General features: G+C 39.2%; 1 protein-coding gene across 1 annotated transcript in view; it reads left to right on the forward strand.

Annotated features, from left to right (window-relative positions):
* Window positions 1-16,021, forward strand: part of KIF24 (kinesin family member 24) — a 29,819-nt gene that overhangs the window by 3,656 nt on the left and 10,142 nt on the right. The window contains exons 2-8 of the mRNA XM_074811987.1: window positions 2,078-2,705; window positions 5,998-6,187; window positions 8,046-8,143; window positions 10,221-10,436; window positions 11,940-12,027; window positions 13,974-14,095; window positions 15,717-15,822. Of these exons, the coding sequence (XP_074668088.1) occupies window positions 2,092-2,705; window positions 5,998-6,187; window positions 8,046-8,143; window positions 10,221-10,436; window positions 11,940-12,027; window positions 13,974-14,095; window positions 15,717-15,822 (1,434 nt within the window). The 5' untranslated portion in view covers window positions 2,078-2,091. The remainder of the gene's footprint in view (window positions 1-2,077; window positions 2,706-5,997; window positions 6,188-8,045; window positions 8,144-10,220; window positions 10,437-11,939; window positions 12,028-13,973; window positions 14,096-15,716; window positions 15,823-16,021) is intronic.

Consider the following 16,021-nt stretch of genomic DNA (forward strand, 5'->3'; position numbering starts at 1 on the left):
ATGAGAAAAAAGGCACCCCTTTCTTTTAGAGCATCTCCAATTAAAAGGCTAGACGGGTTTCACTGACAACTGCAATTTCCTCTGGGTTCTCTCATTTATGAACCAGACCAAATCTTTTAGAACATTGTCTAGTCTTGAGTTTTAAAATAATCAGAAATGCTGCAACCCATCACCATGATGATTGCTTAATTTTTTTCCATGGTTAATTAATTTGTTTTCCTATGTTGTGAAATTGCTGTTCCATGGATGGAGAGACACTGGAGTTATCTCCTGAAACCATTTAGATCCAGTAAGATTTATTTTATCTGGGGAGGCAGAAGCAGTTATATCACTTCCTGGACCAGCTCTCATTAAGAAGCCATTTAGTTGCTTTCCCATGGCACAGAACCTGAGCCAATAAGCCATGCAGAGCTGCTTACATGTCTCACTACTAACCTTCTTGTATATTCTGCAGTACCTATATTACTTGGATTTTCCATATTTTGAGAATCCTAGTCCCTTGTTGCGCCAAATAATGGAAACCTGTCTCTACAGTCGTTTCTAGGTATTTAAATATATTTTGTTTAATTTTTTTGTTAGAACTGTGATCTTAAAGTTCTCAGTTCTCTCCCCTTGCCTGCTGTTCTTGTTTTGGGAAGTGTCTCCATTTTTTTTTTTAATTTTAATCCTCTCTTCTCTCTCCTGTGTTCAACATTATAATTCAAACAGAGGTTAACACCAGATTAGTTCTTGCACTGGTCTTTGGCCACTGTATTTAACTTAAGCATATATAAAGATCTAGGTGTAATCTAGGGTAAAGAGTGAGAACAGACAAAAGAAATCTGGATTGTTTTAATCTTTAACAGATTCTCAGTACTTTGAGCTATCTACAGCTTAGACTCTAGCTTCGAAGTCATTTTAGATGTCCTCTACTGTCCCTTTTGGCCTCTTATGTAATATCTTATACAATCAGCATTTTAATATAATCTTTATTATAGTTTTGTTGTTGTTATTATTTCCACATAGTGTTAATTAATGATATGGAATCAAACTTGGGTGTGATATTTGGTGACCTTATTTTCTTATATAATGTTATTGTAGAGATGTGTGAAAATCCTGTCAAAGAACTTACCCTGAATTACAGAGGGAAAAACTTCGTCTTAAATAACTTGGATTTGTTGAATGTTATTGTAGCCTCCAAACATGAGCTGTATTTGCTAAGGTCCTAGACTGAGCAAAGATATAAGGCGGCAGTGGGCATCAGATACTTGAAGTGCTATCATTTTTCCATTTTATGGAACAAGTAAAAATATCTGCAGATATTAATCCATCTGGATACAGACAGCTGCACAATGCATTGCTAGGGAGACATGAGTGAAAGAGTTGAGGGTTTTTTGGCATACCTTTCAGTGATGCATGTTTCTTTTTTGGGTTTCCCAAGAATGCAAGTATGGTGTTCCAGTGGCGTATAAAGATTCAGAGAAATTCTGTGTTTCATATTTCGCAGAATGTTTTGGTTATTCTGTCAGGAACAGTTAGAAATGTGTACAAGATTCATGACATACAAGAGACAGTTACGCGACAAAACTAGAACTTTGCTGTAGTTCATGTATAAGCTGAATGGTCTTAATTATTCAGCTTGAGGTGAGGACAAATGCAATTTCTTCTTCTTTGGTTAGTTAACCAGGGATAGCTGAACCACACTAGACCACATGCTCTGATATTAAATTGAGTGTCTAAAATTAGGCATTTTACATTCTGTAGCTTGAGGACAGGGTTTCAGTAGCTGTGGCATTCATCAAGTAGACATCAGGCATGTAGGAACTCTGCAGCAGTAAGTAACACTGCCCTGTGCATTTCTTACACATTATTGTGTATTGTCCATAATTCTAAAATATTTGTTTCATGTTTAGTTGATTGTTGCTATTGGTATATTCTATAGTGTTTGGCAGTCTAGTGAATTGTAAACTTGGAGTTAAACAATCTTCTAGTCTAACTGCAGGTAATGGCATCAAGAATTGTAGTTTCTTCATTAGTAACTTTGTCAGATGTGATGTTTCATATGACTCTAATATTTATTTTGTTTTCTTTCTTGTAGACTTTATCTTGAAGATGGCATCGTGCCTTTATGAATGCCTTTGTGAGGCAGAACTTGAAAAATACTATCCCCATTTTGCTGCCTTTGGTCTTCAGAAGATTGATGAGCTTGCCAAAGTTTCCATGAAAGATTATACCAAACTGGGGGTCCACGACATGAATGACCGCAAACGACTCTTTCAGCTCATTAGAATAATCAAAATTATGCAAGAGGAAGACATTGCAGACTTAAGCAAGCAAGATTTTCAACCAAGTGGCCTTTTCATTCAGCCTCAGGTGACTAGATCAGGTCCCCGTAGACAGCTGCGTTTTGAGTCCTTCTTTGAAGAAAAGGATGGAACAGTTAAAGACTCTGAATCCGAATCATATGGTTCATCTGATCTCAGTGCCAATGAAGAGAAGAACAGTGTAGCGGAAATGTTGGGACACATTCAACCACATGATTCAGAGCTGATCAGTTTAACTAGAAGAGACCTAAATACTTCTGGAGTATGCACAAAAAAGGACCTGAGCTGTCCAACAGTTTCTGATGATATTGCTCCTTTCCTGGGGGATTCTGAAGCTCCTATCATACAAAGAATAACTCATATTTCAGGGTATAATTATGGACTACCTCATTCCTGCATCAGGTAGTAATCAGTCACCTTTATTTTGCTATATTTCAAGTTAGTCATAATTAATTCTTTCTTCATTGTGGAGGAGAATCTGTGTTCATCACCTCCAAATAAGCAATCCTACCAGTACAGAGCAATGCAAAATCTTACATAGAAGAGGGATATTAATAAGCGTTTGCAACTCTCCAAGTCTGGTAGAAGGAATCAGCTGAATTTCACCAGCTGCTAGTCACCAAGGTTGTCTAAGAATAGTCTTTATTGTCTTTCGGAATATAAGGCTTTGGTTTTTTTGGTGTTTTGGCCCATCTTTCTTGCCCTTTTTCTTTCCATGAGACTATCTTGCAAAACATTATTTTTCCAAAATATCTCATTCCAAAATATAAGTTTGCCAAGTTTTTCCTGGTAAAAAAGTTACACGCAGTGATGGCTTTATTTGTTTATGAAGAAATTTCTGAACTGGAGCTTTAAAAAGAAACAGAATGAATATAACTGGGATGGGATATAGAGGTGGTGGTGAGAGGGATGCCTTGCAGCTGCTTCCCAAGCATGTGACCTGTAACTTTCATACTTTTCCCGGTGTTTGGTAAAAGAGGAGCTATGGTTATCTTGAACCACTGGTAAATCTACCCTGGCAACATTTTTAAAGAACAAAATATTTTTTCCTGATTCAGCAGCAGAGCACGTGCCCCTCTGCACACATATTACCAGCATCTAGCTCATTTCAATGCAGTCGTGGCAGCTGTGTTTTTAAATGCAGCGAAGAGAGGTAGCTGTATGAGGTTGGGGCTTTGTCTGGGAAGGCTGTGGGGAAAGATTTGGTATATGGGAGGATCTGTGGAGTCAGGGTGCAGTTACAACTCCCATTGAGCATTCATGTAGCCTGGAGGGATAGATGCTGTTGCCACAGTGGGAAAATACTAAGGTGACATAGCAGTTAGAGCACTTAAACTGTGAAATGCAAGACAGAGGTTTATAACTCCCCTTTGCTGGAAAAAAATTATACCCACCTTCCAGAGAAGTGCACTAACCTCCTACATATATTAGCATCTTAGCACAGTCTCTGTCTCCTCTAGAAGTTGAGCCAAGGGACAACTAAAAGGGGAGGATTCATAGTGCTGGCAAGTAAAAAACAGTGAAATATAACCTAATGGCTCAGCTAGAGGAGTTCAAGATTTTTAATCCTGTGACAGAGCCATGTTCTCCATTGTTCTCACTTTCTTTCCTTGTTCATTTCTAAGCACATTCTTCTGTGCCTAGCATTATGGTTCATCTTGTGGGCTTTCTGCATCCTCCTCCTGACATGCTTGAGTTTCTCTTTCTCCTGTTTTGACCGCAGAGTACGTGTTATGCATTCCAAGCTTGGGCCAGTCTGCTGACACTTGGGTTTGTGACTCCTGTTTTGCAATTGCCTAACTCCTTTGCTGAATCCATCCATTCCCATGTCACCTTGTGATCTGACCACTGTGAAGGCTAATCTAGTCTCGTCTATGAGAAACACGGGAAAACACTGGCATGATTTCAGATGGCAGAAAGATAAAGAGATCTTTTACTACGTTTAAATATATTTTTCACTTGCCCACAGCAAATGGCTTGATTTTGGCAGTAGTCAACAGGGCATAGTGATTCTTCTGACCTATTGTCTAATCAGATTTCTAATGACCTGTGTCAAGATTTTTGTTTTTTCTAATAATAAAAAATATATTTTGTTATAAAATACAATTTCTATTTAAGAAAGGTTAATAGAAGATCTAAACTTCAGGTTCAGCATATAGAATTAAAGTGCATTCTTTTCCCATACAAAATGTATTCAGCTAAATGTGCCTCTGTACTAGAAAGAATTTATGACTTTTCTCTCATAAACTGAGCCCCCAAGTCTTCAGTTTTCCCTTTCTCCAAATCTTGCAATCAGTCCTTCCTCCTTCGAGCTCTTAGAGCACAACAGGGTCTTTCTGTAGGTCACGAAATCCAGCCTCTGACATGAGAACTAAACTTCAGAGCCTCTGATCCTTTGTTGGACAACATTTGGTGCCTAGTGATATCCATAAGCTCACACTAGCTTATGAAGCATCTTATTTCAAGTATCGTTGCCTTTCTTTTCAGGGGAAAGAATTTTCCATCTAAATGCAAGGCCTGATCCTGGTCTGCATGGGAAGGCTATACTAAAATTAAAGCAACTCCAGTTACAAGTAAAGATTACTCGTGTGTATTCTTTGAAGACTGCATCTTGAGATTTTTATCTGCTTACCATATGCTTCTGGGGAATCATGCAGCACAACAGCAATGATGCTACAAGCTTGTAGTTGCAATGAGATATTGAGTAACTTGTGGGTTTGTTTTAATTATTAGACTAGTATATGTTAGTTTTCAGTTGCTACATTAAGAGATTGTGGAAGGGCATTTGGACAGCATGGCAGAAACACTACTTTTGGGCAAGTTGGAGCTTCATAAAATTATTTTTTCTCACAAATTGACATTCAAATCCAGGCTGAAAATCATTACTTATTTGGCTGAAGACAGTTTGAAAATGGGAAAGGTGGAATTAATACATTTTGATTGAATTCAAGCATATTCTCTATGCTGCATCACAAAATGATTTACACATTGGGTTAATCAATGAAACATGAAGTGACCTGATGTTTCTCAGGTGTCTGGAAGGGAACTAGAGTAGACATGCCAAAACACAACAGCACAACTTTGCCTGTGGTCTGAAACGACATAATTTTTTATGAGAAAAGACCAAAGCGGAGACAATGATGAGATCAATATTTCAAATTTTCTTTGAGCTGAATAGAAACATGGTGGTACTGTCTTGCTTCCTGGTTTGAATAATTTATTTGTAACCTCTTTGACAGTCTATAATAGGAAGAATGAAAGTGTAAGAGGAAAACCTACTAAATATTATACCCTCTCCTTTTCAAGATCTGTTCATACTTTTATCTGTACATTATTGACTAATCATGACTGCAAATAATTTCAGTAAGATTAGATTTCATTAAGTTAACTTGCATACTATGCCAGCTTCAATCATATGTTTGTGGGCAACTGAAAATATGCCAGTCCAGCAACAAGTTCAGGAATGTAACTGTATTAACACAACTATTCTTTTAACAGAAGTGTAAAAAAGGCATCAGTCTATTTAGGAAAAAACAGCAGAAACTTCACTGTGTAACAATGAGACATGTTTTGGGTTTTTATTGCTAAACCATTACAGACAGAAACATCTATCAGATAAAACTAACAAATTTATGCATATTATAGATTCTGTAGTAACCTGATTTAAAAATGTAAATGTACACTATTGTTGTAGATCCAGTACTTCTGAGAAAGAGACTCCATGGACAGAGAGGGAAAAAATCAGAGTGTGTGTCCGAAAACGTCCTCTAGGCCTGAGAGAGGAGCGACGTGGAGAGCTTAATATCATCACAGTGAAAGATAAAGAAACCCTGCTTCTTCATGAAAAGAAGGAGGCAGTTGATCTCACACAATATATTTTGCAGGTAACATACTCCACTTGAATGTTGTGTTTATGGGCCAGTCACATGTATGTATGGGATAAAGCAAATTGTACTTGGAGTTTCCATGAGGGGAAACAGAAAAGGGCTGTCTCCCTTTGGGACTGAAATAGGTGGTGGGCTTTTCTGTGAGCTCAGCATAACTGGATTTGAATTGCTTCTGACTTATGCCAGCCTGTGGTAGAAAACCGGAGCCCAGAATTTTAAGCCTCAAAAGCATGTCTCTTGCAGCTTTCTTTGCACATGGCAAAATAAAACCCTTTGCTACATGCTGTTGCTGCAGGGGAATTGCCTCCTGCAGAGTCTCCTGATAGCTTTCCAGGGTACTTCAGTGAGGAGTTCCCTTTTTACTATTTCAGCACTGTAGGTCTGTTTCAATGAATCACATACACCCTCATCCCCCTCCCTTCCTTTGTTCTCAAATGCTTTTGAAAATTAAGTTCCCTTTTGGTCTTTGTGTCTTAATCCCAAATATCTTGTGCAGTCATAGTTCAAATTCTCACTTTTGACTGACAGCACCAGCAACAGAACTGATTTCTAGAGAGCAGCAAGCCATTCTCACTCTACTGGGTGTTATTTTTACAGTCTGGGTCCTAGGAACAACTGTTTGGAGTATCCAGTAAAAATTCAGTTTGCAGCTCTCTTGGGTCTGGTTCATGTACCACCTTTTACGGTGCGACACATGCAGCAACTCCACCCCGCTCCCTCCATCTGACTACCTATATTTGGCATTTGTGAAGTGCTTATAACCTTAATACCTCAGTGCTGAAATAACTGCTAATTGATTTTGTTATGTTGGTACAGACAAACGAAATCTGTCACTCAGTACAGTCCAAACAAAAGTATGCCATGGCAAAGGCTGTGTCTCTTCTATAGGTCTCAGGAGAACTTCTCTGCTTCCAAGTCTCGTTACTCACCCTGCCTCCATCTCTGGCTCCTGTAGAAAGCACAGCAAGGAGTACAAAGCAAATGGGAGGTGGTGGGACATATTCCAGCTCCACAGCTGGGGGACCCAAACTACAGGCCCATCACAGAGCACATCTGCCCTCTGAGCTGAGTGTAGCTGCTGAGACTCCCTGGTTTAATCGGCTGTGGGCTAGTGTGGTTGTTTTGTGCACTGCTGAAATGATTCTCAGTCCTAGAGATCTACCACCTTAATTTGCACTGCACTGAATTTATTAGAGTGTTAAACACCAGTCCATGGAGGCTCCTTTGAAAATGGGATGTTTATGACTGTCCGTACAAACACTATTCTTAACTTACTCTGTTGCAGTGTTTTCAGAGACCCTGCTGCTTTGGGTCAGATCTGGGGTGTGGGAAGTTTTGGGTTTTCTTGACCCCTTCTGAGATAATACAATCCAGCTTTTCTTAGGAATAGCTTCTGTCTTCTCTGGCACAAAAAGTTTTAAGTCTGCAGAAGAGACAATTAATCACAACTGAGGACTAATATTGAGAGAGTCAAGAATTGACTCTCAGTTCTTTTTACTGTTACAGTCTTACTGTACATCTGCAGGATGATTCATTTCAAGAATAGGTTTCCTTTAATTAGCTGCTTTTTTTTTCTTGTCAGAAGGCTGCGGTATGTTCTGCTTCAGAATGATGAGAAATTAAGGCATCTTTGCTTCCCTTTGTGGGTTTTTCTTTTCCTACTCTCCGTCTCTTGATTAGTCGTAATGATGTGTTCCTGCATATGTCATGCTGCATGGTAAATGTGCTAGATCACTTTGTACCTGATCCAAAGCCATATGAAGTCACTGGCAAGACTTCTGTAATTTACCTTTGAATGGGGGTGAAAGGGAAGTGAAACATTCATTTTCATGTAAAGATCATATTTATTTTTCAGCATGTTTTTTATTTTGATGAAGTCTTTGGGGAGTCATGTACCAATCAGGATGTGTATATGAAGACAGCTCATCCTCTCATTCAGCATATTTTTAACGGGTAGGGCATCATTGATTGCATCTGTTATTTTTTGCATTATTGTTTTCCAATTTCATACACTGCTTTAATTTTCCTTTACACTTTTTGTCTTTTGAAAAATACATTCATTTCACCTTTGCCACATACCTTCCCCTTTTTAGAATGTCTTTGATTGCAATTTTGATAAAATAAATCACGGAAAACTTTCTTCACATTTGGTGAGAAATCTAAATCACAGAGGAAGTTAAAACTGGACCTCAGATGCAACAAAGAGACGTCATGGCCAGCCTAGAACGAAAAAATGTGTGCCCAGATTTCTGAAGTCTAATCTCCACTTTAACAAAGGCTTCTGTGTGATACAGCACACTCATCTGTAGAGGAAAAATATTTCCTCTTTCATGAGACTTCTGTGAGATATTTTTGCATGTATTTGTACAGTTCACAGGGCAATAGAAATTATTAATAACCTTGTGATTTATTTTTATTGATTTATATTTGCTTAGAGGTTTAATCATAATTACATACTTTCTGATTAATGGGAAATTGATGGTGGCTTTACATGAGTGATCTTATTTGCACGCAAAATACCAAGCTTGAATATAATTACATTTTTGAGTCTTTGAAGGAAGGGATTACATATCCATGCTGAAAATTAACAAAATGGAGCATTCTGTTACTGAAAATCTGCAAGTATCATCATCAGAGTATCATGCTCTTGAGAGAAGGAAAATGAAAAAGGAGGTTTGTAGCTTGCTGTGTAATAATCACTAAAGGCACAATTCACATTACAGCTAAACCAGTAATGCCACCAGAAGAGATGCCACTGTTTTGTCTCAGCTTTTCCTAACTTTTCTGTCCCTCCTTCACTGACATGTGCCTAATCTCACACCATAGTGAGCTAATTCTGCAATACAACCTGTCAAGAAATTGTTCACTGTGCTTACTGCAGCCCTACATTTTTACCCATTTCTCTGTCAGGGTACTGAGCCAGCTAAAAAGCCTTTTTTTTAAGGTGGGGGAGGAATAAATAATTTGTTCTGTAGTATTTCTTTTTTTAGCTGATTCAGTTCCCTGAATCTGTTCACATCATACTTGTGGGTTCAGTGCTTGTATAAGAGCAAGGATGGGGAAGGAGAAGGAGGCATGCAATAATCTCAACTTAGATGGGCTTGAAGGGCAGTGGAGCCGTATCCTGAGACCTCTTTGACATTTTACATGCATTGCCATTATAATCTTAAAATGATATGATGACAAAGCTGGAACAATCTGGAATAAGCCAAGACTGTGGTTTCACTAGCTGGAGTGTGTGAGCCAAACAACTTTCTGCCACTGAAACGGGATGATCCTCTTCCTTACACCCAGTAGACACATTCCTATAGGTTACATGAAGCCAGTTTGGGAATACTTTTGTGATCCTGTGTGAGGTACTTCAATTCACTGAAACAACAGAAAATTAGCTTGCGAAAAATTGGAAAGCATTCTGTTTTTTCAGAGCAGTAAAGTCAAACATCAGGGCCAGCACAGGCAGGGGTGGGTCAGTGGGTAGGTCACACAGCTGGGAGCAGAGGAAAGGAAGAGCAAGACCTTCCCCTAGGCAACAACAACTCTTCAGGTGGATTTAGCTGCGTGCAGGACTGCAGCCAGAGACAAAGTAACCTTGCTCGGAAAATTATAGTGCTGGAGCGTTAATTTTCATCCAGTACAACATGTTAATACGGAACCTGACTTGTGACTGTTTTGCATCTCGTGTCACGGTCATTTTCTCTGTGATTCATAATCAGTAGGATTCCCATTCATAATCCTACGATACTTCTGCAGGATCTAAACAGCTGGAAGAACAATAATGAATTCTTAGTTTCCTCAAATGTATTTTTAGCGTTGGGAAGAAGGAAGGAGAGCCAGCAGTCTGTGACATGCCAGACCTCCATAGGGCATGCTTGGGAATCACTGTTAAATGTTTTACAGTTTCCCAGATAAGATAGCAAACCAAGCCTTATTGCTAAGAGGTCACTATAGATAGATATTGACACTGCAAAATCTTTTTGAATAGATGTGAATAAATAGGTTGTGACACTAAAAATATAAGTTATCTTCACAGAGGCAATGCAACCTGCTTTGCATATGGGCAGACTGGTGCTGGCAAGACTTACACTATGATAGGTACTCACCGGAACCCAGGACTCTACGCCTTGGCTGCCAAGGACATCTTTAGACACCTGGAAGCATCACAGTCAAGGAAAGATCTCATCGTTTTGATCAGTTTTTATGAGATCTACTGTGGACAGCTTTATGACCTGCTAAATGGAAGGAAGAGGTATTTAAATAAAAATATGTTTTACTATAAACCTATGGTTATGAATCGGTTACTGCTTATAAATCAGTTACTGTTTCATGCAATTACATTTAACATATTACTGGTTTTAGTAAATGTTAGATATTTAATTAGGGTTGTTGCTAGGAGCTACTTAGAGAGGAAGGCAGAATATGACACCAAATACTATGGCATTGATAGGGGCTCCTGGTTTTTACTATTTGGGGGGGTGGGTAAATAATTAAGAATAAGGACCTATGGTTGAGATACGAGCTCATGCTGTTTTGCTTACGCTATAATATAATAGCTGAACATCCAAAGGTAGAGGAAAAACCTTCTTGTGGTCAGAAGTTCTTACGCCAACCACTGTGGAGTCCCTGTCTTTCCCTCCTGCTGTGCCAGCGGGGCTTTGGCTCTTGCCACTCTAGTCTCTGAAGATCCTGCTGATCTCCCACTTGTGCTTGACACTGCAGTCTGCTCACCTTCTCCCTGAGTGCCTTTTCCTGGCAGCCCAGTGACCCAACAGGAACAAGCCTCTGCAAGTGATGATACCATCACTTCAGCAGTAGCACCTCAGCCCCAGACTCGTTCGGATGGATGTATATTCCTACAGGAGCTCCATCCAGAATGGAAACTGGGACAACTCAGTACACACTTGGTATGAAAAAAATCACCGTGGTTTGAAATCTCTAAATAAAATAACAGTGAGTTAAGATCTCAGCAGTGAAATCTTTTCAGTGATCTTGAAGGAACATTACCTGTCAGCTGGAGGCCTGTAGCAGTCTTGAGAGCACTATCCTTAGAGCATACTGGAGGGCTCAAGAGGGAGGATTTCTGTGTGGGGAGTTGAGCATCTGTTCACAAAGGAAGCACCTATTTCTGTGCATGTGTGTTCCCTTTCTCCAAAATAGGCTTTAAGGAGCAGGTAGTGTAATCTGTTATGTAAGGAGTCAATTTACCAAGGAAGAAAGAGTGTCCTTAGATTCTCTGCATGTCCATTAGCTATCTTACATGTCATTGAAGAAGATTAAACTTCCTCCTACGTGCATTATATATATATTTTTCCTGTATTCTGTAACACTTCCGTGTGATTCACAGCAGAGGTGCTCTGAAATCTGACTGTGGCTGTGGGAGTTGCTTTAAAATCCTGTGCAAAACTCTTGAGACCTTGAACAGAACATAACTTACAGTCTGAACTTCCTAGAGAAGCCTGAGATGCCATTTAAAGAGGGACAGGAACTCTAAAATGTAGACATGATAATTTACTTCCCTATATATTCCTGAACTAGAGAAATGCATTGCTAATGGCTCTTTAATGGTGAAATGTCAGTGGTACATGTTATAAATTAAATACCTCTTCAGCTCTGAAAATAAATGAATGACAGTGGTGCCTCTCCGCAGTCAGTAGCCTTGATTGCTTTTTCACGTGTCATAGCACTGACATGTGTTTACATTGCTGCAATTTGAGATTTCAGAAATCTCCTTTCTGCATTGTTTCATTTTCAGACTTTTTGCAAGAGAAGACAGCAAGCATGTCGTTCAAATAGTAGGGCTGCGGGAGGTTCAGGTGGACTCTGTAGATCTCCTGTTGGAGGTAACCTCTATGTTTGTGGTTTTTTTGTCTTCTAGAGCCTGATTTGCTGATTTGTGAGATCTGTCATTTATAGAGATTGTTGTTTGTTCTGTAGTACATGTGATTGTTCCTGTTCAAGGTTCTGAAATTTGCAGCCCCAGAAGAGCACTGAGGAGCACTATTCAAAGTGCCTTTATTCAGTAAGCTTCCTGGTTCACTGTGACTTGTGTTAGCGACATGTAAGCTGTTGATTTACAGCTGTCCCTTCTGCTGCCACTCCTTATGGTAGGATCTTTGCCAAGAGATAGACTGCCATAACTATTCCAGAAATTAAATAATGTCCTAGCAAGGGACCCTGAAAGCTGAATGTCTTCTCTCAGTGTGGTTTCTTTGTGACCTTACATTTTCTATATTAATGGTATGTGGATGTGGGACAATGATAGAAATCTGAAAATTAATAGAACTAGAAATAAGAAAATACTTAAGATTGAGCTATTGATCTGAATTAGGATTAAGACACTGCTTAGGTAATGATGGGTGATAACAGCCAAATAAAATTAGGATCTTTAAACAGTAGCTGACATTCAGCATAAGCAAAGCTTCAGTTTTCCTTCCCTGCCTGGCTGAGCCCTAAAAGGGCACTGGCAAATTTTCTGCATTGTCCTGCAGCAAGCAAGCTGGTTAGATCTGCTTTCAATTTAGCATGACTTTGTGTAGTTTAATTCCTTTCTCAGTAAGGAAGTGTAAATTACAAGTGCCTGATAGTGTAATTGAATCATTGAAATTGGTATGGTGTTGCCCACTTATATTCCATTTAATTTTGTTCTTCATCTTACCATTAACTCGAAGCTTCAGGACATGCTGGTCATGCTTCTGCAAATTAGAGTGTAAATTTGCTATATGGTTGATTAACACATTCCTTTGTATTATTACATTCCACACATAGAAGGGCATTAAATAACTTTATTCTTACAGGTGTCTCAGCAAAAATATAATCTGATATTGTCCACAGGCCCTTTTGAACACAGAAATGTCACTGGCTTGACTCAGAGCTTCTGAATAGTCTGCAACAGATATGTGGGAAGAGTCTTGAGTACATCCCTCGTTATTCACTGATGTTGGCTTTGGTTCTGAAATTACCTGCATTTAGCACTAATATAATGTTCGGGAGCTGCAGCAATTGTTTAGGTTGCTGGTTGAGAACTGGCCACTGACAGGCATAAATAATGCACATCTGTCAACTGAGAACATATTGATTTTGCTAGATGATATTTTAATTTGTGCTTACAACCAGAAAAAAAATTAATGACTGTTTTATGAATGCCCTGATGCAGTTGCTGCTAGACTTTCTGCGATAGTCTTTAAAAGTTTTCAAAAGAGAATTATACAGATTTGTATCTTGAAGGAGCCTTTGTCCTTCTGCCTTTCCTCTCTTCCTTGTTTTCTTATTTTGTTGTTGTATTGAGTATAATTGATCTTTAAACTTTGTTCCTTACTCTGGCATAGTTTCTTTTAGTTATGGAAATGGAGAAAGGTTTTGGCACTTTGTGTGTAACTTTCTGGATAACAGTACCCACCTGTTACATGAGAAAGTAAGATTTTAAAAGAACACAACAAATAGTCAATCTCACGAGTCTCTTAGGTTATGCCTGCAGTCTTACTTTCTTTCTTTGCCATACTTCTTTTAATTTTATACTTTGGATATTTTGCATAGCTGAGTGAATGTGTGATGCAACAACTTACCTCTCTAAGGCCTGCAGTGTCACTACAAGGAAGTCTGTATACAAAGTTCTGAAAGAAACATGGGAAGGGATCCAGTCTAACTTAACGTCTGCCTTGCACCAAATTTTAAGGCTGTAATGAACCATTCCTCTTAATATTTCCTCATCTTAGGAGCACAAGATCCTTTCTGAGAGACTGTGTTTTTATTTACAATTTGCTTGGATTTTGTCCCCTTTATTTTGCAGGTGATTCTGAAGGGGGGAAAAGAACGTAGCACGGGAGCTACTGGAGTCAACTCAGATTCCTCTCGATCTCATGCTATCATCCAAATCCAAATTAAAGACACAGCCAACAGGACATTTGGAAGGTAAGACTAGAAGTGGGAACGCTCAGGACTGATGAGGAACTTAAGCCCAGGGACATCCGAGAGGCAAACAAAGAGGAGGTGTTGAGTTAGTGGTCAGCTGTGGGTTAAATCAGAAGATAGGGTTCAAAGGGACTTTGAGAAGTTTCACAGTCCTTTCTCTGTTCCCAGGGAGAGTGCTTAAGCCACATCTGTGAGAGCTTTGTCAAACTTGTTTGTAAAAAATTTCCAGTGAAGGAGTTTGGCAATCAAATCCATCCATTCATCTTCAGTGTTAGAAAGCTCTTCCTGCCTGGTGTTCGTCTGGATAAAGGTAGATGTCTGCAATGGGCACATCCACATGTGAGCTCATCACCTTTGAAGTCAGTGGGAAGAAATAGTCATTTCTCTGATCCCATTCATACCATTCTGCAGAGTCAACCTAAATTAGGTTGGATGGATTTGCCCCTCAAAGCATCTCTGTCCTGTAATTGACTACAAAGGGAGCCTGGGATGACTAGCTCAGGTGGAGGTGATTTCATTAGAGATGTTTGCCTTTGGCCTGAGGAATAATAGTACCTCATCTAAACCTCCTTGATAATTTGAGAGTGTGACTCTGATGCTATCTGCAGGAGACAAAAAGAGCAGTTTGCTTCCTCTTGTAGCAGCCATTTTACTTATTTGAAGACTGCAGCAGTGCCTTTTCTCAGTCACCTTTTCTCCAGACTAAACAACCCTAAGAAATAGGTCTGAGGAAAGAGGTCTAGGTATCTATATTATTGCTGAGTGTCCAAAAAACCATGCTGACACACCCTTCCAGCAACTACCATACAGTCTTGCTTCCCAGGATCTTATTTTAAATACAAGGCAAAATGGAAGAGCCACAAATAGTGGAGAGAGGAAAAGGCAGAACAGGCAGGCTTAGAATTAGAAGTGTATGTGGTCATGTAGGTGTGGCATGCGTGCCACATGTTGTTACTGAAAACGAGGTGGAGCTGGAGTGGGGAAAGGATCCCTATAAGAGATGTGCCTATAAGAGAAGTCAGGGCTGTTCCAGAAGAAGCAGCAGGGCAAAGACAAAGATACAGTGCAACAGTCAGTACAACAGCTGGCACCCAGAGCTAGGCAAAGTGAGAGGGATTAATGGAGTTTTGTGGAAGGCAGGGACAAAGAACACTGAAAGCTCAGTGTATTACTTACTACACTGGAAATTTCTGTTCATATTGTCCTGAATTCCCATTTGACAGGGCAGTTTTCTGTTTTACGTGAAAGGAGAATCAAGAAATTTAGAATTTCTTTAACTGCGTTTGTCAGAAACTACCAGCACAGTGATTATCTGGAGAGGTGAATGTGTTGCACTTTAAACAGCATATCCATTAAACTGTGGAGCACTCTCATTACATGCAATTACACTTTCTATTATGATTGTGTTAGTGCCAGGGTGCTCTGACACTGTTCCTGATGCTATGCTTATTTTGGTGCCTCAATTAATTCCAGTGGGTATTTCTCTTTGTTCAAAAGTAGTGTTTCTAATCATTCTTCTGATGTTGTGTGTTGCAGCCCTCTGCTTTAAAAAAGGAAAAAAAGAAAAACTAAAAAGAAAAAAAAACAGCCCCTAAGATAAATGCAACTTTGTTTTTTCTAGGATATCATTCATTGACTTGGCCGGCAGTGAAAGGGCAGCTGATGCCAGAGACTCAGATCGACAAACAAAAATGGAAGGAGCAGAAATAAACCAAAGTCTTTTAGCAGTAAGCTACTAGCATGTCTGGGGAAGGTTTTGTATTTAGTTATAAGCGTGTGTTTTAGGATAAAAATGAACAGAATAATATATGTATGTATTCCGTGGAAAAGTAACCAAAGTACTAAGTGTGTCCAGTTTAATTTGTCTCACGCCTGAAAGACAATTTAAGAAGGTTTTCCCTCTTAAATTTTTGTGATGAAAAGAAA

This window comes from Strix aluco, chromosome Z (genome assembly GCF_031877795.1).
Source record: "Strix aluco isolate bStrAlu1 chromosome Z, bStrAlu1.hap1, whole genome shotgun sequence".
Lineage (NCBI taxonomy): Eukaryota > Metazoa > Chordata > Aves > Strigiformes > Strigidae > Strix > Strix aluco.